Source organism: Dromiciops gliroides, chromosome 4 (genome assembly GCF_019393635.1).
Source record: "Dromiciops gliroides isolate mDroGli1 chromosome 4, mDroGli1.pri, whole genome shotgun sequence".
Lineage (NCBI taxonomy): Eukaryota > Metazoa > Chordata > Mammalia > Microbiotheria > Microbiotheriidae > Dromiciops > Dromiciops gliroides.
Window position 1 is genome coordinate 111,140,878 of NC_057864.1, and position 24,890 is coordinate 111,165,767.

General features: G+C 41.9%; 1 protein-coding gene across 3 annotated transcripts in view; it reads right to left on the reverse strand.

The window, feature by feature from the left end:
• KCNH1 (potassium voltage-gated channel subfamily H member 1) overlaps positions 1–24,890 on the reverse strand; it is a 548,878-nt gene that overhangs the window by 199,888 nt on the left and 324,100 nt on the right. For all 3 annotated transcript variants that reach the window (XM_044004835.1, XM_044004833.1, XM_044004834.1), the window contains exons 8-9: positions 20,606–20,805; positions 16,125–16,377 (exon numbers count right to left, since the gene is read on the reverse strand). In XM_044004835.1, the coding sequence (XP_043860770.1) occupies positions 16,125–16,377; positions 20,606–20,805 (453 nt within the window). The remainder of the gene's footprint in view (positions 1–16,124; positions 16,378–20,605; positions 20,806–24,890) is intronic.

A 24,890-nucleotide genomic window follows, 5' to 3' on the forward strand; every position in this document is an offset into this window, starting at 1 on the left:
TCCTCTCTCCTATCTACCTGGCAAGTGCTCATTCACTTGAAGAGCTCTAGTGAGGTGGAAATTCACTACCTTTTATGACTGCCCATTCTGCTCTTGGATAGCTATAATTATTAGAAAGATTTTCTATATATATCAAGTTTAAATTTGCGTCCATGTGACTTCTACCCGCTGATCCTGGTTTTGTCTTCTGGGACCATCCAGAACATTTCTAATCCATCTTACGTGTACCAGTATTTCAAAACCCGGAAATCAGCTATCATGTTCCATTCATTGTTGCCTCCCCATTCCACAAGTATTCTTCTCTTCAAGCTAAATATACCCAAATTTTTTTTAAAAAAAGAGGCCCTTTATCATCCTGGTCATCTCTCTCTGGACTGAACTGACACATTTCCATTTATCAGTGTCCTTCCTAAAACATGGTAGTAATAACTAAACAGCATACTTAAGATGAAGTCAAGTGAAGAGGACTATTACCTCCTTAAATCATGGACACTAAGCTTCTTACTCCCTGCTTTCATCCAAGTCACTGATAAAATATTAAACAGCACAAGGGCCAGCACAGATCACTGAAGCAATCCCCCAGAGACTTCCTTTCCAGCTGGCATCAAACCATCCAACCATTCAAATGACTCTGAATCCACCTAAATGTACATCTCTGCATATTGTTCACAAAAATAAATATCATGAGAAACTTTGCCAAAAGCTAGGCTAAAATACAGGTATACTCTATAGCACTGCCCTGTAAGTCCAGTTACCTTGTCAAAAATCAAATCATGTATTTATTCTTGATGAAGCCAAGATCTTCTGGTCACTGCTTCCTTTCTAGATATTCATTATCACTTTAATAATATGTTCCAGAATTTGGCAAGGACTCAAAATCAATCAAGCTCCCCAGGTTGTAATTGTTGCTCCCCCTTTTGAAAATCAGCACATTAACCTTTCTCTAACCCTACGATAATAATCACATCTTCTAGTTCTTCCCAGCACTCTAGGATGTTGAAGATGTTGCTCATCTGGACCTGGGTGATTTGAACTCATTGAATTTTAAGTCAGAATACCTGGGTTTGAATCCTAGCTCAGCCATTTATTAATTGTTCCATGTTAGAACACCTCTGAACCTCAGTTTCCTTATCAGTCCAATGAAGGTAATGAACTAGAGAATCTCTAAAGTCCTTCTCAAAAATCTAAAGTGTTATGATGGGGGCATTTGAGACAGTTACATTTGACAACTCAACCATTCCAAATATGGAGGTATAACATATTAGAGAAAGAAAGGACCTCAAAGATGCCCTGGTCTCATTTCCCACATCCTCATTTTACAAATGAGGAATTGCAGGCTCAGGAAAATTCAATGGTTTCTTCAAGGTCACAAGGCTAAGTGGAAAGTCAGTGGTTCAATAGAGAGAGTGCTGGTGTTAGAGTCAAAGGATATGGGTTTAAATCCTGGCTCTGCCACTTATTCCCTGTGCGGATTTGTGCAAGTTACTTTACCTATGAAGGTAGCAGTTTCTTCATCTGTGAAAGGATGTGACTGGGCCACCTGACCATTAAGATCCCTTCCTATGATCCCATGATCCTCTTCTAAAGTAGAGCTGGGAATTGACCCAGACTGGTTATACTTTTTCTCTTTATCGTTCCCCTTCATCTCCAATTCATCAATTCTTTTTCAGTCTCATTCTCTTTTTTTTTTTACTTTTCTCCTGCCTATTTGACCAGTCAAGAGACAATGAGTATTGCTTAGGACATAGAAACGTAGATTACCAAAGCTGCTAAAGGTATGGTCCAATGGATGGCATCTATCACACCTGCTAAAAGGAATGGTTTGCAGAATACCCAGATTCTAATCCATTTTTACATCTTTTCTGGTCTTTTCAGTACCTTGGTGGGGGCGGGGGGGGGGGGAGAAACAGCCTACCTTAGAAGTTCTTCTTTCATCCTCACCACCTTGCTACCCACCCAACTGTCAACTAGACAGCATATATCAATGCTGAGAATCCTTCAACATGGAAAAGGCATTGGATGTGAATTCAGACGACCTAAGGTCAGGTTGTGGTTGCTCCTAGAAAGTCAAAGTGATTTATCAGAGGTCATACAATTCATTAGGTAGTGCCAGAGCCAGCACTATAACTTCCCATGTCTCCTAATTCAGTCCAGTACTCTCTCCCCAAATCCATGTGGCTTCTTTAAAATGGAAACCAATTAGTCAATCAATCAACAAGCATTTTGGGGGGGGGCGGGCAATGAGGGTTAAGTGACTTGTCCAGGGTCACACAGCCAGTACATATCAAGTGTCTGGGGCTGGATTTGAACTCAGGTCCTCCTGAATCCAGGGCCGGTGCTTTATCCACTGTGCCACCTAGCTGCCCCTCAACAAGCATTTATTAAGCATCTAATATGTTCCAGACACTGCTGGGTCCACTTCCTATAGGACTGCTACGCAGAAAGCCATTTGTAAGCTATAAAACACTATACAAATGTATGCTATTATTATCAATAAACCAAAGAGTTCATCTCTTCCTTAATGTTTTATTTATACTCATTAATATTAAAAAATACTTTAATTTCCTCACATTTACAGCTGCCTAATTCTAGATTCTCTTGGACCCTGGGGAAAAGTATATGAGCAAAGTTTTCATGCCTTTATAAACTCAGCTTTCTGTTCTCTCTTGTACGGTTAAAAAGCTCATCTTCATCTCTTTACTACAGAACTGAGCGCTGCTGGCAGTCTCTGACCTCAGCTTCACATGCTTAGGCCTACAGAAGTTAGTCTGCACATCAAAGACTGCTGGGCATGAATGAAATTTCATCAAGTGGCCTCTGAGTCCCAACTCTTGAGCATATCTGTCATAGGAATAGCATCCTTGTACTCAAGGGCCGGGCTTTGATTGGCTTTTATTTGTATTGTATTTGTTGTTCAGCTGAGGTGCTAAGTTGGTTTTTCTTTGTTTCTACCCACAAAGAAAGGTTAAAATATAGAGGAGGCTTCTGACCCAGCAGAGAGAGGGGAATTAGTGAACGATTTACTCCTCAAATTCCTAAAGGAGATGAAGAAATAAACATAATGTTAACTAAGAGCATTCCTTCAGGGAGGAGCTATTCCTCTGAAAGGTGAAGTATCACAATGCAGAAGAAAAAAGACTCTGGAGTCAGAATTCCTGGGCTCCAATCCTGACTCTGCCACTGAAGACTTGTGGGCCCCTGGCAAAAATTACTTCATATTCTGGGGTCTCAATTGCTCCATCTGATAAATGAGAGCTTTGGGCTAAGTGACTTCTGAGGCCCCTTCCAGCTCCAAGTCCATGAACTTATGATCTTTTAAATCATTAAGGAGATGTTAGATAACTTTGGAGCCCATCTCTCTCTGTTCTAAGATGAGAGGGGCAATGACTGTCATCCTTTAGGGGCCCTGCAGCAGAATTGAATGAGATAACTTAGGTTAAAAGTACTTTGTAAGACCAATGAAAGACACCATCAACATCATTAGTCATATTTGCAAAGGGATCTGTGATCTCATTCCTATGAATATTCCTTCTAAGGATGTAGATCAAAACCCATCCACACCTGCCTATCCTGTCCACGTCCTCACAAGTTCCCAGAGAATCCACCTGACATGTTGAGGAACTTCCTCAATTTCTTCTGACATCAGAGATGACAGTGCAGCGCTCTGGCTGCCCACCCATCATCCCTCACCCTCACCATAAGACCAACCCTTCTTTGCCTCCTTTGATATATTTCCCAGATGGCATATATAGTTTCTGCTCTTATTCAAAGTTCCTCAATGACTAAATGTTGCAGACTGCTCACCCCAAATCGGTGCCTCTCCATTGCCTGTGTTAGAGCCATTTTCAGTTCTTTGAAGACCTTTGTATTCCCTACCCTGAAGCAACAACGTTAGAATGTTAATAGTTAAAAACAAAACCAAAAAACAAGTCTCTATTTCCAGGTGAAACACAGGGAACTTTGTCATTGCCTGGAGGTACCCTAGCCTGCTTTCCTTCTCCTGTTCAACTCTTGGCCTAACTCTTTGCCCATTGTGTATTCTCTGTCCCAAATATGCATACTGATGAAAAAGATTTTTCTAGATAATAATCTTCGGTTCACCATACAGGCCAAAGTCCCTTTGTATTTGGTGAATAGGTGGTCTTAATGAGATAGCCACATTCGCATTTTATACTTGGCCAGAGAAGATAGCTCAATATGCACATTCATTTATTCTTTCATATAGAAAACATTTATTAAGCAACTACTACATACAGAAAACTACACTAGGCAGTGGAAGATTTGAGGTTAAATAAAATACATTTCTTATCCTCATGGTATGCAATGGAAAGGCATCTCTTAAGCATCCACTATATGAGCAGCACCTTGCTAAGTGCTAGGGATACAAGCAGAAAATTGAGACAGTCCCTGTTTTCAAGGAGTTCATATTTTCATTGGGAGAGAAAACACATAATGGGGCGTCTGTGTTCAGTTCATGGTACATAGAAAGGCCAGGTAGTATTTAGCTAGGGAGAGTATTAGGGCATCTAACAAAGCACTGAGGACCTTAGGGAGGAAAGGGAAGGCAGCTGGTCTCCAACCAAGGTGATAACGAATCCAAACCTTACAGTAGAATGAAGCTCTCAGTATCCACCTGACAGAGAACTTCCTGGACCAGAAAGGAATTGGGCAGTCTGGGTGGATTGTGAAGAGGAAAGTTCATAGTTCCCCTCACTAGCAGCTGGTGGTCCAGGTGTATCGTCTAGCCACCTGGCTAGAGCTGAGGAGGATAAGGTCCCTAGCTTCTTGCCATGGTGCTGAGGAAGGTGGCTGACCCTCTTCACAGGGCAGTCTATTTGAGAATCTATCCACCATTATTTCTTACTAGAAGAGTAATACATGTGTAAGCACTCATAACGCAGAATGATAAGTGTGTAACGAAAATACAGAGCAAGTTTTATTGAAAATTAGAGTTTTTATCAGGGAAGACTTTATGGAGGAGATGCTCTCTAAACCTGAGGTGCATAGGATGCTAAGATTTCAATAGATTAGGGATGGAGTGAGGCAGAAAAGGACAAGAAAATTGTAAGCAAAGGGATGGAGAGAGACAGCGAATAATATGCATAGTGGGTGGAGAGTAGTTGAAATTGGCTAAAGCACAGTGTGGTATTGGATTTTACAGGGCCTTGAATGCTAAATCTAGTTTGAATTTTATTTGGTAAATGATCAGAAACTTTTTTAAAGGTTTTGAGCAGAGGCATGTCATGACTAGATGCTAAGGGAGATTAGTCTGGCACAGGTTTGAAGGGAGGATTAGGTGGGGCAAGACAACCCCTTAGAATGTTATTTCAAAGTCTAGCTAATTGGAAAGGAGAACATATATGATGGTGATAGCAATAGAGATAAAGAATGGGGGACAATATCCTATGGAGAGAGAATCAACAGGATTTAATGTCAGAGTCATTTCTTGAACTTAAGTCTTCTAACTCTAGTCATGAGTTTGGATAGGAAGAGATGACTGGGGCAACTGCTTGTAATGGGTTCCTAATTGGTGTGCAAGGGCTCTTCTGAGACTACTGCCTGAATGTCTAACAAGACCCATAACCAAGCCCCAAGTCTTTAAGCTTTGGTGGAGGTTAGACTGAGAGGATGAGAGCCCAGCTGGGAACAAGGCATGGGTAAGGAATAAACTATTAATTGTTTCCTTCATCCTTCCTCTCCAATATCACCAAGATGATTTTACTCCTCTTAGAGCTTGCACAGAGACATTTCAAAAATTACAGTGGCTGGTGTGTGTGTGTGTGTGTTTGTGTCTGTGTGTGCATGAAACACCTGCAAATCCCTCAGCCATTCCTCCCCCCCATACTGAAGTATGATGGCATATAGTGAAAAGGGTACTGTACTTGGAATCAGAAGATCTGCATTCAAATCCCAGCTTTGAGACTTACCAGCTAAATATATAACCCTAGGCAAGTTACTTTATGTTTATGAACCTGTTTTCTTCACCTGCAATATGAGGTTGTTGTGAGAAAAGTATTTTGTAAATCTTAAAAGCAGATTTTAAAAATCAATGATTACCATTTTTATTGTTATTGTTGTTATTACTATTCTCCTTAATAAGTTTGTTGAAGGCACACAATGAGATAAAGAAAGCCCTAGGTAGCTAACAAACACTGATGCCGTTACACTGAAAGCCTGGCAATATCCTGAGTACAGCAAGTTCTAATCCACCTGGCAAAGCCAAGAGAGTTTAACAATGACCAGGTTGCCCACTAGATGACTAATTTTTTTTCTTGGACATAGCAATGCACAATGACTATGGTATGAATGAGTCGTGGTGTGCTCTGGGGGAAGGAGTGCCCACACCAGATAAATTACAGATCTTTGGAACCACAGAAACTGTCTTAGTGGAAATGGTGATTGGCTGGTTCCCAGTGGTTAATTTATGGTAATGATTTCCCTTAATATTTTAAGATCATAGATTTAAAGTTAGAAGAAAACCAGTTCAACTCAAAGCCCTCCATTTTGTAGATGAAGAAACTAAGGTCCAGATAGTTTGAGTAATTTACCCAAGGTCACTCACACAGGTATTAAGTGATAGAGCTAAGATTTAAACAGGTCCTCTAAACACAAATCTGTCTCTTTTCAGAGACGTTTATGTCAGCATGAGCAGGACTTCATACTAGACATTCTTTTCTTCAAGTTAAATAATCTTATTCCTAAAATCTTCCCTCTTCTCATTCATTAAGGTATGGAGCCCTAAATAAGTATAATGCTTCTGTAAGAAAATGAGGTATTCTTGTTGTTTAGTTATTTCAGTCATGTCCAACTCTTCAAGACCTCATTTGAAGTTTTCATGGCAGATACTGGAGTGGTTTGCCATTTCCTTCTCCAGGTCATTTCACAGATGAGGAAAGTGAGGCAAACAAGGTTAAGAGACTTGCCCAGAGTCACACATCTGTTAAGTGTCTGAGGCTAGATTTCAGCTAAGGAAGATGACTCTTCATTACTCCAGGACAGGTGGTCTAGCCACTGCTCCACCTAGCTGCCCAAGGTATTCTTATATTTACAAATAATGATGCTAAGAGAAGAAACATTCTTCAGTTGTTTCTTCTTCCCTGATTAGATGGGAAACTCCCTAAGAGTAGGGACCTTGTCATCACTTTACAACAAATGTTGACCAAGATCAGGGTCTACTGGAGAAGTTCTCTTTTACTCAAGAATAGCTTCTTGGAGGTGGCCAGTGGTGGGGAAGTAGGTGAGGTAGAAAAACCTAAAAAGACATCCTATCATATACATACTCAGCTAGAGGAGTCTACCTCCTTCTTCATAATCTACCTTATCATGATCTGACCAGTCCAGTCTGGGTCCTCAGTTCTTTTCCTCTGTTGGAAGTCATGCACATAAATGGTAAGTCATGCCCCATCTTCTCAAGAACACAGAAAAAACCAAGTAGTACAGGAATCAAGGGACATGGAGAGGTCTCTAGGGTATACATTTCTGCTTATGTTTAAATCTCTAAAATCATACCACTTCCATATTTTAGGTATTTGGTCTAGCTTTGATTCTAAGGAGAGTGGTCAGATCAAAGCAGGTCACCAGCATCATGGTGCTAGGCTAGCTGCCATTGGAAGTCCTTTGGCAAGTGAGTGACTGATGAACATGACATATTAGGAAGATTAGTCTTGTGGCAGTGGTTATAAAAAAAATTGGAGGGCATAGTGTCAGTAAATTGGGGATTCTTTCCTAAGTGCCTATCATAGATCTGATTGTGTGCTCACTTGATGTAGCTGATTGAGTGAAATAGCCAAAGTTTACTAAAATGAGCGAGGACACCCCCCTAACTTGGTGTAGGCCAATAAACAGTGGGCCTCGGATACAGATGGTTTCCAAAAAGGTTTTATGTGAGTGCCCTTTGTTAGATATTGCATTATGCCCTGTGGAAAAATCCTGGAAAGTCTTTTTTTGTTTGTTTGTTTTTGGTTTTTTTTGCAGGGCAATGGGGGTTAAGTGACTTGCCCAGGGTCACATAGCTAGTAAGTGTCAAGTGTCTGAGGTCGAATTTGAACTCAGGTCCTCCTGACTCTAGGACCAGTGCTTTATCCACTGCATCACGTAGCTGCCCCCAAAAATCTATTTGAAAAGCCTACATGACTATTGTGTACAGGAACATTAATGGCCCATTCTCTGTTCTTCACAACTGCATTTAGATACAATTAAGTCAGCAGGAAAACCTAAAGGCAGAACCTAAAGTATTTGGGGTTTTATTGGTGGGGGGACTGATTGTTAGGTCCGGGGCTGAGTTTGTTTAATGGGTAGGTAACTTCCAATTACCCGTGTGTAGATTATCCATGTTAAATATTAATTCTCAAGAAGGCTTTTTTGTCTGCTCCCTGGTACCTCCTCCAACTACTAGCATGTTCAGAAAATGCAAAATAATTTGAATAATAGCTTAAGCAAAAAGGTGTTAAGTGGCCAGTCTAATTCCCACCCTCCATCCCCCTTTGAAGAAATATATCCCAAGGTCAATATAAATGATTCTGCATCTGCTGGTGTTTTATATCATCTCATCCACAGCTACCTTCCATTAGTGTGGATAAACAAAGATCTATTATAATTGAATTGATTGATGAAGAGCAATATAGGGTTATGGCATTTGGAGCCTTTGAGATCATCCAGCCTGACTGCATCATTTTACAGAAGAGGAAACTGGAGACCAGAAAATGGGAAGTGACTTGCCCAAGGTCACACAACCAGCACTAGCAACACCAAGAGTTCAACCATGTCCCTAGGCTTCAAATCTCATGTTCTTTCCACTACAGTCCACCACAGCTGCCTTTCAGATTGTAAGATAACTTGATCCTAGGATTTTTGAGAAGTACTTCAACTAATCCTCCTTCCCTTTCAATAATATATGGTATGCGGCAGTAAATAAGAGACTCAGCAACTTCTGTGGATCCCTCAGGCAATGGTAAACAATCAGCAACCTGAACAGAGGATCAGAAATGCATCCTTTGCTACCCTCTCACCAGCCCCAGAATGCAGGGTCAACCAAGGACTTGCTTGCTTCCCCTGGCCTTGTAGACAAATGATGGGAAATGGTTTTCCTCTCTTGATTCACCTCTGCCAGAAGCATCATTCGGTATTTTTTCAAATACTTTCCTCTTTTCAATTTCTCAAGAAATGTCTGAGTTTATTTTTGTTTTTATAACAATAACAACAACAACAATAATGCTGCTTATTTTCTGGGTCAAATCAGTAACACAGATGAAATGCTGCTGGATTTTTGTTTTGTCTTTTAAAAAAAGCAGGGTGTTAATCACTTTGAATTTATTTTCTAAAGAATTATGAGGTTATATGAGACTAGGGAGTGATCTTCAATTTCCCAAATGCCCTAAAATATTGGAAATTTGAGAACAAACATTCATTTATTATCTGCTTCCCATTTTATTTCCCCTCTTATACATACCCCTTCCTTTCTCTTCTCTCTTTTCCATTATAAAACTCCAATAAAACCTCAATAAACTATGGTCAACTTTATAAATTGGGGTAAGCTGGTCATTTTTAAAGGAATTCAGACAAAGACCTTCACAGGCATTTAGCTCCTGTCAATTACTGTCCAAAAAATCAGTGTTGCCTCCCCATCTCCAATGATTCTAATTGGGAATTTGGGGCAATGTGACCATAGTGTTCTGTTTACCATAAATAAAAGGAGGGGCAGCTAGGTGGTGCAGTGGATAAAGCACTGGCCCTGGATTCAGGAGGACCTGAGTTCAAATCTGACCTCAGATACTTGACACTTACTAGCTGTGTGACTCTGGGCAAGTCACTTAACCCTCATTGCCCCACAAAATAATAATGATAATAATAATAATAATAATAATAATAAATTAATATTTTAAAATAATGATGATAAGTGATGTTTTTAAAATTTTACAAAATGCTTTCATAGATTAATTTTTTTGATCTTTACAACCACCTCGTGAAGGAGGTGCTATTGCTATCCCCATTTTCTAGAAGAGGAAACTGAGTCTAAGAAAGGTTAAGTGACTCTCCCCAGGTCACACAATGGAATGAATGCTGGATTTCTAGCCTAGGATCTGGGTTCTTGTCCTGGTTCTGCCTATTATTACTTGTATGATGTTGGGCAAGTCACTGCACACCTCTGGGCCTCGGGTTCTTCATTTATAAAATTAGAGGGACCAGCTTCCCTCTAAGTTTCGTCATAGCTCTAAATCCATGGTGAGATGATACTAGAATCCTGACTCCTGTACTGAGTTGCCTTGCTATAGAGGAAAAACCCTTGGCCTACTGGATGGTTCCAACTTAGGAGCAAGACAAGGGCATTCTTGGGCCCAGGCTCGGGAAACATTGGGAGGTAGAGCTTTGGCTAAACTTATCTACTGAGTCATAACCCAACATTCAGGGGAAATCAATCAATCAACAAGCATTTATTAAAAACCTGTACCAGGAACTGGGGCAACAGGAATAAAAATGTCACAAGGGACAGTGCAAAGAGCACTGGTTGGGGTCAGGAAACCTGGGTTCTAGATCTGTTTCCTCATGTCTAATATAACTGCAATGGACTCAGGTCTTTTTTGAACTCTAATATGTTATGTATCAGGCCTGTGGGGTAGCTTCCATAGCTCTTCTGTTCTAAGAGTAGGAGATTATATGTGGGTTTAGCCACAGAGATGGAAGCATTAGATTTAAGACACAGCCTATATTTGTATTAGAGCTTTGTTTGAGTTATTGTTTCAGAAGAACGAAGGAAAGGGAAGGGAAGGGAAGGGAAGGGAAGGGAAGGGAAGGGAAGGGAAGGGAAGGGAAGGGAAGGGAAGGGAAGGGAAGGGAAGGGAAGGGAAGGGAAGGGAAGGGAAGGGAAGGGAAGGGAAGGGAAGGGAAGGGAAGGGAAGGGAAGGGAAGGGAAGGGAAGGGAAGGGAAGGGAAGGGAAGGGAAGGGAAGGGAAGGGAAGGGAAGGGAAGGGAAGGGAAGGGAAGGGAAGGGAAGGGAAGGGAAGGGAAGGGAAGGGAAGGGAAGGGAAGGGAAGGGAAGGGAAGGGAAGGGAAGGGAAGGGAAGGGAAGGGAAGGGAAGGGAAGGGAAGGGAAGGGAAGGAATATTATTATTTCATTTGATCCTTACAACAACCTTGGGAGGTAGGTACTTTTATTATCTACATTGTACAATTGAAGAAACTAAAGCAGAGAGAGGTTAAATCACTTGCCCAGGGTCATACAGCCAGTATGTATCTGAAGCCACATTTGAATTCAGGCCTTCCTAACTCCAGACCCAGCACTCTATGAACTGCATTATCTAGCTGCCTCTTAAGAATGACTGCAGCATAAAATTTAGAGCTACATATGGCCTAGCAAACACTTTCATTTTACACTTGAAGAAAACAAGGCCCAAAGAGTTAAAGGGACTTGCCCAAAGTCACATGAATAGCTGGAACTAGAACCCCTAGCTTCCTGGCCACCACACCCCTTGCTCTTTGCACTTAACTGAACTGACCCTTGCCTAACTGAAGAGAAAAGAAATATACAGGAGTATAAGATGTGCCATCATAAAGAAATAATTAAGAATTTTAAAATGCAAAGCTTGCAGGGAGAGCTACAGACGGAAGCACATAAATCCCTATGAAACAGACCATATCAATTACTGCCCCCAGAAGACAGAAGAAAGGGAGATAGATCACACCTTGCACTGAGCAGTGATGAAAGTGCTCTATATATCCATGTCTGCTCAACAAATAAAAGGCAGAGAGATAACAAATTGCCTCTTCCTTGGGCATGCTCACATTTAGAAGCTAATGGCACGGTCCTAGCAGAGGCAATATGGCTCCCAGAAACTTTAAAAAACTTCTCCCCATCCTTTGACAATGAAAGGAAGATGAGGTTATTCTTCTGGAGGAAAAAAACCTCTTTGTAAAAACATAAGAAGCAGCATAGCATCGTTGATAGAGAGCCAGGTTTAGAGGCGAGAAGACCTGCCTCTGACATATGCTACCTGTGGTTGGTCATTTAATATCTCAGTGGCCCAGGTGACCGCCTAAGACTGAGTTACAGAGGACTTTCTTATCTGTACCTACAGAGGGAGTTTACATGCTATGTAATGAAATCATAAGTCCCAATTCCTCCCTAACTCTCCTGCCTCACAAAATACATAAGCTCAAACTTGATGATTAAGAGGGACTTGAGAAGGGATTTGAGAAATGAACACTCATCTCCAAGAGACCCCAAAGGGAAGTATGGAAGATGTGCCATTTCCCAGTCCTGAAGAAGCCTTAAAGGATCATTCTGCTCAGCCTGCTCTCTTCAGGAAGTTGGGTCTATACATTCCCCAAGGACAGGGGACAAGCTATCCTCTTAAGGAAAAAAAAATATTCCTTTGTTTTGTTTTGAAACAATTTCTTGTTCAGTTGTTTCAGCAGTGTCTGACTCATTGTGACCTCTTTTGGGGTTTTCTCAGCAAAGATACCAGAATTGTTTGCCATTTCCTACTCCAGCTCATTTTACAGATGGGGAAACTGAGGCAAACAGAGTTAAGTGAATTGGCCAGAGTCACACAGGTAATCAGTGTCTGAGGCCATATTTTTAACTAAGGAAGATGAATCTTCCTGACTCCAAGACCAGCACTCTATCTACCACCTAACTTCCCTAGAAACAATATCAAAACCATGTGTGAACACTGACTCTTTTCTTCTTAAAGTCACATGTTAGAATAGCAGCATGGAGTAGTTGAAAGACTATTGGACCTAGAGTCAGAGGGCCTGAATTCAAGTTCCCGTTTGCCATGTGAGCCTGGGCAAGCCTCTTCACTTCTGTTTCTGTGTCTCAGTTTCCTCATCTATAAAATGGAGGGCTTGACACTCTACTAAGTGCTGGGGATATAAATACAAGCAAACAGAAAGGTGGACCCAGCCCTCAAGGAGCTTACATTCTAATGAGGGAGGGGAGCTGCTGAGAGTACCAAGAGTGGGGGCATGGCATTGGTGTGGATGTCTAGAAAGTCAGAAGCACAGTCAGGAGGGCAGAGAAAATTGTTAGACCTGGGTTCCTGCCTACAATGGAGGCTCACAAAGTCGGCGGATCCCCCATCTCTGATCCAACATAAGCACATTCTGTGCAAAGCCACAGTCCAACTCTTTGGGGGAAAGTATGAAAAAGCGGGGCAGCTGGGGGGGCAGTGAATAAAGCACCAGCCCTGGATCCAGGAGGACCTGAGTTCAAATCTGACCTCAGACACTTGACACTTACTAGCTGGGTGACCCTGGGCAAGTCACTTAACTCTCATTGTCCTTTGAAAGAAAGAAAGAAAGAAGGAAGGAAGGAAGGAAGGAAGGAAGGAAGGAAGGAAGGAAGGAAGGAAGGAAGGAAGGAAGGAAGGAAGGAAGGAAGGAAGGAAGGAAGGAAGGAAGGAAGGAAGGAAGGAAAGGAAGGAAGGAAGGAAGGAAAGGAAGGAAGGAAGGAAGGAAGGAAGGAAGGAAGGAAGGAAGGAAGGAAGGAAGGAAGGAAGGAAGGAAGGAAGGAAGGAAGGAAGGAAGGAAGGAAAGAAAGAAAGAAAGAAAGAAAGAAAGAAAGAAAGAAAGAAAGAAAGAAAGAAAGAAAGAAAGAAAGAAAGAAAGAAAGAAAGAAAGAAAGAAAGAAAGAAAGAAAGAAAGAGAGAAATCAAAGAAAAGTATGGGGCAATGTCCCTCCCTCCTCTCCCAAGAGTGAGGCCAGTTCAGCATGTGGCTTCCCTAGGAATCCATGTTGAACAAGCCTAGTCAGTAGGAACTTGTTTTAGGATTCATTCATCTTCCTCAAGCCTGGCTCTTTCATCATGATTACAGCAGCAGCAACTAAAGCAACAATATGAGAATATCCATAACCATTCATTTATTTCCAGGAAAAAAAATGTCATAACATAAGTATGAGATTTTAAAAATAATAGCGGAAATCAATACTGTGAGGGAAGGAACAAAGTGAGATAAGGGAGACGCAATCCTGGCCATACCAAGTAGTCTACAATTGCTCAAACAAAGCTTCAGTTTCACCAGTGGCCCCTCCGTTGACTCCCACAACTATCCCTGCCCCTGAGAAGACAGAGCACATGAGATGAAGGCCTGAGCCTCACTCCTTTCTCAGGAGCTGGGGCTCTGGGAGGGCTGGTTCTACAGTTTGACAGATGGGGATGGTTTTCAGCCTGGTGTCAGTGATAGATTTGGATTAAACCCCAGGGAGGGTTTACCTTATCACACCCAGAGCTGTCAAAACCAAGAGGCAAGAGCGTCTCCTGGAGGAGAAAGATTAGTTGGTGTAAGGCATGTCCTCATTTATCTAACTTGACTGATTTGTCCAGCAGGCCCTCCCTTCTTGGAAAAAGGATACGAAAAGCCTGTATCATAGATGCCTTTTTATCCAAATGCCCATCTGATTCCCACTTGCTTTGTATTAGTCTGGGAATTCTGCAGCACTAAATCTACCATTGGCATAAAGGATTCTCAGCCATGTATTAGACCTAGCCAGCAATTTGGATGTCAAAGCATGATGCTAATGAGGGGTCCAAGGTCACCAGGTTCCATTCTGGACAGATGCTTTATACAGGAAACACACACACACACACACAATGATATCTGATACAAACTGCTCCCCTGATCTGAGCTGGCCATGTGAAAACACACAAGGAGAACCAGCTGAGAGAATGTTGAAGGCCCAACCTAACCCATCATCACTCCTAGAAAACAATCCAGTGCCTATACCTCCCTAAGGAGGCCTGCTAACATCATTTTCATGTGTGAAAGACACTACATTAATAATGGATTACTGGGGGCAGCTAGGTGGTGCAGTGGATAAAGCATCGGCCCTGAATTCAGGAGGTCCTGAGTTCAAATCTGACCTCAGACACTTGACACTTACTAGCTGTGTGACCCTGGGTAATTCACTTAACCCTCATTGCCCCGCCCTCCCCAAAAAAAGAATTACTATTACTAGGTTTTTTCTGTCACTGGAATAGACATCAGTAATTTTTAATCTAAGGGGTAATATGTAATATACTGAAATAAGACTTTTGGGACAGCCTCCATTGAGGATGAAGATAAGACATGTTTTACTTTTAGAGACCAGAGTAGTGGCTATGACCTGCATCATGTACCTCTGACATAGCCCACTCTTAGTTGTGGCCACTGGGAGACAAATAAACATAGACAAATGAAATCCACAGAGAATCCCGAAACTTCATTTTAGCTCATGAACATAAACGTAGATACAGAATGGCAGAGCTTAAAAGTCATCTAATCCAAACCCCTCACTTAGGACATGAAGGGGCAGAGGCCCAGAGCTTGCATGATCAAGGCTACCCACCTAATTGGTGGCAGAGCCAAGGATTTCAAGGAATAGAAATCATTCTTAAAAGGAATCTTGAGGGCAACTAGGTGGCACAGTGGATAAAGCACCAGCCCTGGATTCAGGGACCTGAGGTCAAATCCACCCTCTGACACGTGACACTTACCAGCTGTGTGACCTTGGGCAAGTCACTTAACCCTCATTGCCCTACCTAAAAAAAAATTTAATTAAAAAAAAAAAAGGAGTCTTGAAGTAAACTGAGAAACATGGAACAGTGGGAAACTCACTGGCTCTGCAGACAGAGGAACTTTGATGCTTACTATCTATGTGGTTTGGGCAACTCCCTCGACCTCCTGGGGCCACAGTTTCCTAATCTATAAAACTAGGAAGTGGGACTAAAACGATATCTGATACTCCTCCTAGCTCTAAATCTATAATCCTCCCACCTGAGCAAAATATAATAATGAGGACAAGTTTAGGGAATGGGGAGGGGGGAGCGCAGTGTGTGTAAAAGGACAGGAAGAAGTGGTATAAAGCACTCCAAAGTCAAACAGAAATTGTGTTTTGAATTATCTATTGTCCTGCATTCTCTCCCCTTTCCCCCCCACTCCTTATTCTCAGTTACATGCATGAGATCTCCAAGAGTTATCCACATACCCAAGAAAAATCCTTCTGCGGCAACTCTGGTCAGTCATTGTGGTAGTCACATTAAGGTCTTGGTGGGGGCCCCCCTCAGTAAATTGTATGGCCTGACAGTGGCAAGCCAGTGGTTAGTGTAGCCCAAGGACCAGGAATATGTCTGTCTGTAGGAACAACCTACCCAAGATGGCTACCACTTCATCATCCTGAATCACTTCTAAAGAACCCGAAACCACAAAGCAGAGGCTGTCGACACTCTCGCCAGCATGGTAGATGAGGTCACCGGGGGCGCAATGAACCGTCTGGAATTCCATGGCCAGGGCCCGGAGGCAGCCATCACTGGCCAGCCGAAATGCTGGATGCTCCTTGAACACCTTCCGATTTAGGTGCACACATATATCAGCCCTCATGTCCTTGGGGCATATCTGGAGGACCTAGGAAAAGAAATAAGATGGTAACTATCTAGGTCATTCCTGCTGCTACCACAAGATTATGGCTTCCTTTTTGTAGAGGCAACATTGTGCAGTGGAAAGAAAACTGGGTTGGGAATTGGCAGACTGGTATTCAAGCCCCAACATTCACATTTACTAAGTGTTTAACCTGGATTCTTCTCCCTGGCCTCAGACGCTTACTTGCTGCGTGACTCTGGGCAAGTCACTTAACCCTGTTAGCCTCAGTTTCCTCATCTGTAAAATGAGCTGGAGAAGAAAATGGCAAAAACACTCCAGTATCTTTGCCAAGAAAACCCCCAAATGGGGTCATGAAGACTCAGACATGACTGAAAAATGACTGAACAGAAGTCAAATATAAAATCAGCCTGTCAAGGTTGAGACTGAACTTTTACTAAAGATCCAAGTCCAGGTCAAATAATTCTCAAGTTCTGTCCTCAAAATAAAATGGTGGATGAAGAAGTCATCAGGTTTAGCAACAGGGGCTTTCTAGTACACGGTAAATGAAGAATTACACTTTTAAAACTCATAGGCTCTTTTTTCTTTCTTTCTTTCTTTCTTTCTTTCTTTCTTTCTTTTTTTTTTTTTGGGGGCAGGGCAATGGGGGTGAAGTGACTTGCCCAGGGTCACACAGCTAGTAAGTGTCAAGTGTCTGAGGCCAGATTTGAACTCAGGTACTCCTGAATCCAGGGCCGCTGCTTTATCCACTGCACCACCTAGCTGCCCCCTCATAGACTCTTTAAAGTGGATGGGACACACCCAATAAGTAGTCACCTAGGTTTTGCTTGAAAACCTGCAGTGAGGGGAAAGGCACTATCTCCCCAAAGAGTTTATACCACTTTGGGACAGCTCTAGCTGATTCAAGGGGCATTAAAGGGACCACTGAAATTCCTTAAGCAATGAGTCACATGGTCAGACCTGTGCTTTAGGAATATCAATTTGGCAGCAGTCTGAGGGATAGAATGAAGAGGAGAGAGGGGCTGGATGTGACCCCCCTCTCTCTATACACAAACACACATGCGCTTGAACACACACACACACACACACACACATACCCCAATTTCGAGGCTATTGAAATTATCCAGGCAAAAGGTGATGGACTGAATTAAGGTGGTTTGAGTTTGAGTAGAGAGAAAAGGATGGATGTAAGCAGTGACATGCTGGGGCTCCACCTGCACTGGCTAGTGTGAGCCAATTGTAAAATGTTCATTATGAAGGTTTACACCTCCATTAGGCAAATACTATAAATCAGGGATTAATTTATTGCTTTGCTGATTGTCTACTCTTAAAAAAGTGATGGAAAATGCTAATCATGCCGATTAAACTTAAAAGTTAATTGTGCATACATTTCCTTTTATTTTAATTTTTGGAGAGCCAGTTGTTAAACATTAACCAACATACTCCCAGATGTAAGAAATCTTAGACAAGTAGAATCCACAAGACTTAACAGCTGATTACATGTGGAGGATGAGGAGTGAGGGAGATGAAAAGCAATGAAAAACATCCTTAAATCCCCACAAATCTGAATAGGGGCTTCCTCTCTCAAAGCACACTGCATGCAAGAAAAATCAGCATGTCATGTCCTAACTGTGCCCACTGGTTTGGAACCAAGATTTATCTACTAGGTGAATTCACCTTTAAATATTTGGTTTTCCCAGGATCAAGCAGCAATGCTCTACCTAGCAGCAGCTGCCAGGAGAGCGAGGCCTCGATGATGAAATGATGTTTTATTCATGGGCAGTACTCTGAAAACCCTGTGTATATGGGTGTGGATGAGGGAGAGGCAACAGAGCTTGGGCAGCAGAATTTATGGACTGCCATGGCTATCAGTCAATCTCATCTCTGTTAGTTCTTGCTCTAACAAGTGTTCTCTCTCTCTCTCTCTCTCTCTCTCTCTCTCTCTCTCTCTCTCTCTCTCTCTCTCTCCTCTCTCTTCTCTCCTCTCTTTCCTTCACATTCTCCCCTTTTTTCTTCTCTCACTTTCTCTGTCTTTTCTCTCATACTTTCTTTTTCTTTTTCTGTCTCACTTTTTCTCTTACTTGCTCATTTTCTCTCTCACTTTCTCTTTGTCTCTTACTTTCTCTTTCCCACTTTCTCTTTTTCTCCTCTCACTTTCTTGCTTTCTCTGCCTCATACTTACTTTCTCTTTCTTCTTTAATTTCCTCTGTATTTCTTTTTCTCACTTTTCCATATTCTCTCACTTTCTCTTTTTAGTTCCCTCTTACACACACACACACACACACACACACACACATCTGTCACCAAGATAGGAGCTTTCACTCTCATCTCCCCAGCCCAACCTTCCTTGCTATTTGGCTTCCTCGGGATTCCTTTCCTTTATTTACTTTAGAGACCCAAGACATTAACAGGAATGTGTCAGTATGGGAGGCTGGGCCATCTCATCTAGAATTACAGCTATAAGAGGTCTGAGAAGTCGTCTTGCACAAATACTTCACTGTAAAGAGTGGGAAGAAGGCAGAAAAGGTGAGATGAACTTTTGTCTAAGATCAGATAGCTCGCTGGCAGCCAACCATTGGCAGCTAGTCACCATTGACTCCAGCCTAGCACCATTTCTAAGCATTCCTAATAATTTTCAAACCTAATACAGCCTTATGAGGGAGGAAAAAAGCTGGGAAAAAGAATCAAGATGAAGGCATCATCTATCTTCTCTACAGAATTGCTTTCCAGGCAGGTTTATTAACCTCCACAAGAAGGCTGGCCAGACAAACTTTTATGATGCCACATCACTACCAAAGCGCTGCTCTCCCAGGATGAGGAGATGCTCATATTCAATTTATGTCACATCTTCAACTCTTGACCATGCAGATCAAAGAAGGAATAGTAACATCAATAATCCAAATCCATTAATATTTGCCTTTCTGGGGCAGCTAGGTGGTGCAGTGGATAGAGCACTGGCCCTGGATTCAGGAGTACCTGAGTTCAAATCCAACCTCAGACACTTAACACTTACTAGCTGTGTGACCCTGGGCAAGTCACTTAACCCCAATTGCCCAGCAAAAAAAAAAAATATTTGCCTTTCTATAAACATATTCTGCCATATGTATAGAAGATTTGTCTCTTTATAACAATGTTCAGCTCAGGCTAATATTTGTTTTTGGGTTTTTTTGGTTTTTTGCAGGCAATGGGGGTTAAGTGACTTGCCCAGGGTCACACAGCTAGTAAGTGTCAAGTGTCTGAGGCCAGATTTGAACTCAGGTACTCCTGAATCCAGGGCCGGTGCCTTAACCACTGCGCCATCTAGCTGCCCAGCTCAGGCTAATATTAAAACAAATTTCAATTCCCTAAGTACACACTGGCTACAGCAAGAAACCTACAGAATTACAGGGAGAAGGTGGCCAGGATTAAATATTTGTTTTTAAAATAATTCACAAAGTGGTTAATCGACACCTTTTTAATAGAGAATTAACTGTGCATTTCTCACATGAGTAATTTTTTCACTCTATAATGCAATTTGATCAAATCTTCCTTCAACGATTTAATGATATTAATTTAACACAACCAAACTCTCAGAGCAGGATAGGGATTTGATCATTATCCCCATTCCAAAGATGATAAAACTGAGGCCCAGAGTAGCTGCTTAACTGATCCCAAATTATATCTATAACCTGATATAACTGATTTATATATCTGTTCTATTCTTCTAGTGGAATGTAAGCTCCTTGGGGGAAAGAAAATTTTTGCTTTTATCTTTGTATCTCTAGAGACTTATACACAGTAGTTGGGCAGCTAAGTGGCACAATGGATAGAGCCCCAGCCCTGGAATCACGAAGGCCTGAGTTCAAATCTGGCCTCAGACACTTGGCACTTACTAGCTGTGTGACCCTGGGCAAGTCACTTAACCCCAATTTCCTCAAACATTCAGAGTCCTCTCCAGTCATCCTGATGTATATGCAGATGGCTCTGGAGGAGAGAGTGATTTTGGAAGGAAACTAGAAAATATGAAAGGTACAGGTGAGGAAAGGGTGCATTATAGGTATGCAGAGATAAAGGTGTAGGGAAATAATATGGCATGTGTTAGGAAGAGCAAGAAGGCTAGTGTAGCTGGACCACAGAATGTGTGAAAGGAAATAATATATAATAAGGAAGTTGTGTGTAACAAATATTGGTTGAATGGCACCTAATTAACACCCTAAATTGTGCAATGGAGAAAGCTAAGTAACAAGTAGTTTTTCCTAAGTTCTCTATCTCTTACCTTCTCAGTGTCGATGCCTCTGGACATGGACCAAGTGGACACAATATAGTCCATGACTCGCTCACTGAGTCCCTTTGGCACCTGGTAGAGCTTCAGGAAGTCCCGGACACTGTTGAGCATCTCATGGTACCTGTTGGTGTTTGCATACATCTGCTGGAAAATGGTGGTCACATTCCCAAAAATGGTGGCGTATAGGAGGGCTGTGGGTGAGAGGGAAAAGGAAATGACATGTGAGTGAGAGTCTGGAAGTGGGATGACCTCCTCAAAACATGCTATAGAAACGGCCAGGAAGTCAGGCCAGTGGACAACATGTCTAGAGGCTAAGACCATGAGTACAAATAATACAGGCATGTTGGAAGACTGGTATGCCTGAGCATCATGAAATAGTAGGAGAAGGACTAGGAAAAACACAACAAAGATTTGGCCAGCTAGTGTCAAGTCCTAGATATAATTGGTTATTAGCCAACTGACCAAGCATTACAGCCCCCCTATCCATGTTCTTCGGCTAGAATCTTTCTGGATTCTGGGCTCTCTAGAACCCCAGCTCCAAGTAGGAGCTTTTCCTCTACCGTCACAGCCCCTGCTGCCCTCCTCTGGCCATGACAAGACTTGAATGTTTATATTGACCCAGCCCTCGTCCCCATCCAGCTCATGTTCATCCAATTAGAACTGGAAGGGACTGTAGAGAGAAGTCCAATCCTTCATTTTACACACGAGGAAGCTGAGGCCAAGAAAGGGTAAGTAACTTGCCCAAAGAAGGAGGGAAGCAAGCATTTATTAAACACCTGCTATGTTTCAGGTATAATACTACATGCTTTATAAAAGTTATCTCATTTGATTCCTGAGAGGTAGGTGCTATTATTACCCACATTTTGCTTTCAAGGAAACTAAGGAAGGCAAATTATGTGACTTGTTCAAGGTTACACAGCCAACAAGTGTATGTTTTATAAAAATGATCTCATTTGATCCTTCCAACAACCTTGGGAGGTAGGTGCTGTTAATTGTCCACATTTTCCTTTTAAGGAAACTGAGGCAGACAAGTCAAGTGACTTGCTCAGCATTACACAGCTACTAAGTATCTATGCTGAATCTGAAGTCAAGTCTTCCTGAATCCAGGCCCAGTGCCATATCTATTGGGCCACATAGCAGCTCCTAGGTCACACAGGGCAGTTAACAGGAGAGGCAGAATTCAAACCTAAGTCCTCTGACTCCAAATTCCTTACTCTTTCCACTGTACTATGCTACCTGGTATTCCTAACCCCTTTCTTAGCCTCCTAAAATGTATGCCACAAACTCCAGGTCATCAGTCAAGTGTCCTCTGAGCAACTCTACTGGAGACCTTAGACAAAGAATCATTGAATCATAGACTCTTAGAGTGAGAAGAGACCTCCCGGTTCATAGGCTACAGCCCATGAATGTAGTCTACAACATCCTGGACAGGAGCTCTTCCAGGTGCTGGCTGAACACCTCCAATGAAAAGAAGCTCATTACCTTACAAGACAGGTTTACCATTTGGGGAAGAGCTCTAATTGCTAAGAATTTAGTTGTGTTTTTTCCTTTATACTTGACAATATCTGCTCTTCAACTGCCTCCACTCACTGGTTCTGGTTCTACCCTCTAGAACCAAGAAGAACAAGTATAATCTCCCTTCCATGTGAGGTCTCTTCAAACACAACAAAAATCTATCAAGTCATTCTCACTAAATCTCCTCTTCTTCAGGTCATGGAATCACAGAGTTCTGGAGTTTTAAAGGCCCTCAGAAGCCATTAGGCGGGACCCATAAATGAACATACGTTTATAAGAAACTGATCAGCCTCTGCTTGAAGACTTCCAAGGAGGAGGAACTTACTATCTCTCAAGGAAGCCCACTCTACTTTTGGATAGCCCTAATAACCTGGTGGCACAGTGGATAGAGCGTGGACCTGGACTCAGGAAAACGTATCCTCCTGAGTTCAAATCTGGCCTCACACACTTACTAGCTTGTGACTCTAGGCAAGTCACTTAACCCTATTCAACTTAGTTTCTGTAAAATGAGCTGGAGAAGGAAATGGCAAACCATGTTGGGATCTTTGCCAAGAAAACCCTAAATGGGGGGGGGGGCGGCTAGGTGGCGCAGTGGATAAAGCACTGGCCCTGGATTCAGGAGGACCTGAGTTCAAATCCAGTCTCAGACACTTGACACTTACTAGCTGTGTGACCCTGGGCAAGTCACTTAACCCCCATTGCCCCACAAAAAAACAAAAAAACAAAAACAAAAACAAAAAGAAAACCCTAAATGGAGTCATGAAGCATTGGACTTGACTGAAAAATGACTCAACAACAACAACAATTGTTAGGAAGTTTCTCTTGACAGAGCATAAATTGGCTTCTTTGCAACTTCTATGCAGGGCTCCTATTTCTGCCTGCTTGGACTAAGCAAATTAATCTAATCCCTCTTCTATCTGAGAGTCCTGCAAAGACTGGAATAGAGCTATCATGTCCTAAGTCATCTCTTCTCCCCTCTAGGATAAATATGCCCATTTCCCTCTACCATTCTTCATATGACAGATTCAAAGTCCTTTACTATCCTGGTTGGCCCCCAGTTTATCAATGTCAGGTAGGTGGCATAGTGAATAGTGTTATGCCTTGGTTCAAATCCACCCTCAAATATGGATGAGCTATGTTACCCTGGACAAGTCATTTGAACTATCTACCTCAACTTCATCAACTATAAAATGTTAATAATAATAAAATATTAACCTCCCAGTATTGTTGTGAGGATCATATGAGACTATATTTGTAAAGTGTAGAATGTGATGTCACAACTTGCAGAGAATTGGATTTAAGCAAAGCAGGGCTGCGCAAAATCACCAGCCTTACTCTCTCCTCCAGAGCCATTTGGGTCCAATATATAGATCAGAATGACTGCAGATGGCCCTGGATGCTTCAGGCAATCAGGGTTAAGTGACTTGCCCAGGGTCACACAGCTAGTAAGTGTCAAGTGTCTGAGACCAGATTTGAACTCATGTCCTCCTGACTCCAGGGCCAGTGCTCTATCCACTGCATCACCTAGCTGTCTTGGCCCATAATCGACATTTAATCAATGCTTGTTCCCTTTTCCTCTTCTTAAATCATGGTGTCCAGAACTGAAAACAATACTGCAGAGTATGTCTGATGAGGGCAGAGAGTGTACATCACTTCCCTATTACTGGAATCTATGCCTTTCTTAGTGCAGCTCAAGGTCAAATTCGGTTTTTTGACTATACTATTATACACGTCCAACTTCTTTCAAACCATCCATATGACATGGATTCCTTCATCATCTTGGAATCCCTTAGATGTCTTCCATGATTTCCTAAGTGTGGCATCTAAAAGGGGATACAATATTCTAAATACATTCTGATCAGAACATAATACATTAGAATTATGATCCTTTTCTACATGAACACTAAACACTAAACATCTACTAATGAAGCCTCATAGTGTATCAGCTCTTTGGTGATTAAGGGGAAGAATAAGCATTCATTAAGTGCCTACTGTGTGCCAGGCTCTGTGTTAAATGCTTTACAAATATTATCTCATTGGATCGTGCTGAATCATACTCCTGTCTCATTTCGAGAGAGATAGAATCCCTGTTTTGTTCACCTGAGCTTCTTTCTACCCCTGTTTCCCCTATTCAATGCAGAGGAATGTTTTACTCCAAGTATAATTCATGATTTTCTCCATCACAGGTCTTCTTTAATCCCCTATTCCAACTTATTATGAGCTTTATGGATTCCAGTTCTCTTGAACTGTGTGTTAGATATACCTTCCAGTTTTGTCACACACCATTTTGATTAGCATGCCAATGGCGTTTTCATCTAAGTTACTGATAAGGCTAATGAGCAGAGCTGGGCTTATGCAAAATTCCTGAGCCACTACACTAGAGACCTTTCTTCAGTCTGAAAACTACCCACTAAGCAACATGCTTTGGGTCCAGTCAAGTAACCAATTCAGCATCCACCTAGCAGTACCATTATCCAACCCTCATCTCTTCATCCTTTTCACAAACATGTCAGGAGAGTCTTTGTCCAACACCTTGTTGAAAGTGAGGCTTTTTATGTCGAAAGATTCTCCTTTTATTAATTATTAATTAATAAATAATCATTAGATGGCAGGATTAAGAGCTAGTCTATGGAGGACCAGTGAGATGACTAAGGTGATAAGGAAGCAAGGGAAGAATTGAAACATAAGTCCTCTGTCTCCAACACTATTATAGTCAGACTCTTTTCAATATATTGCACTCAACCCAGAGTTGTATGGGACA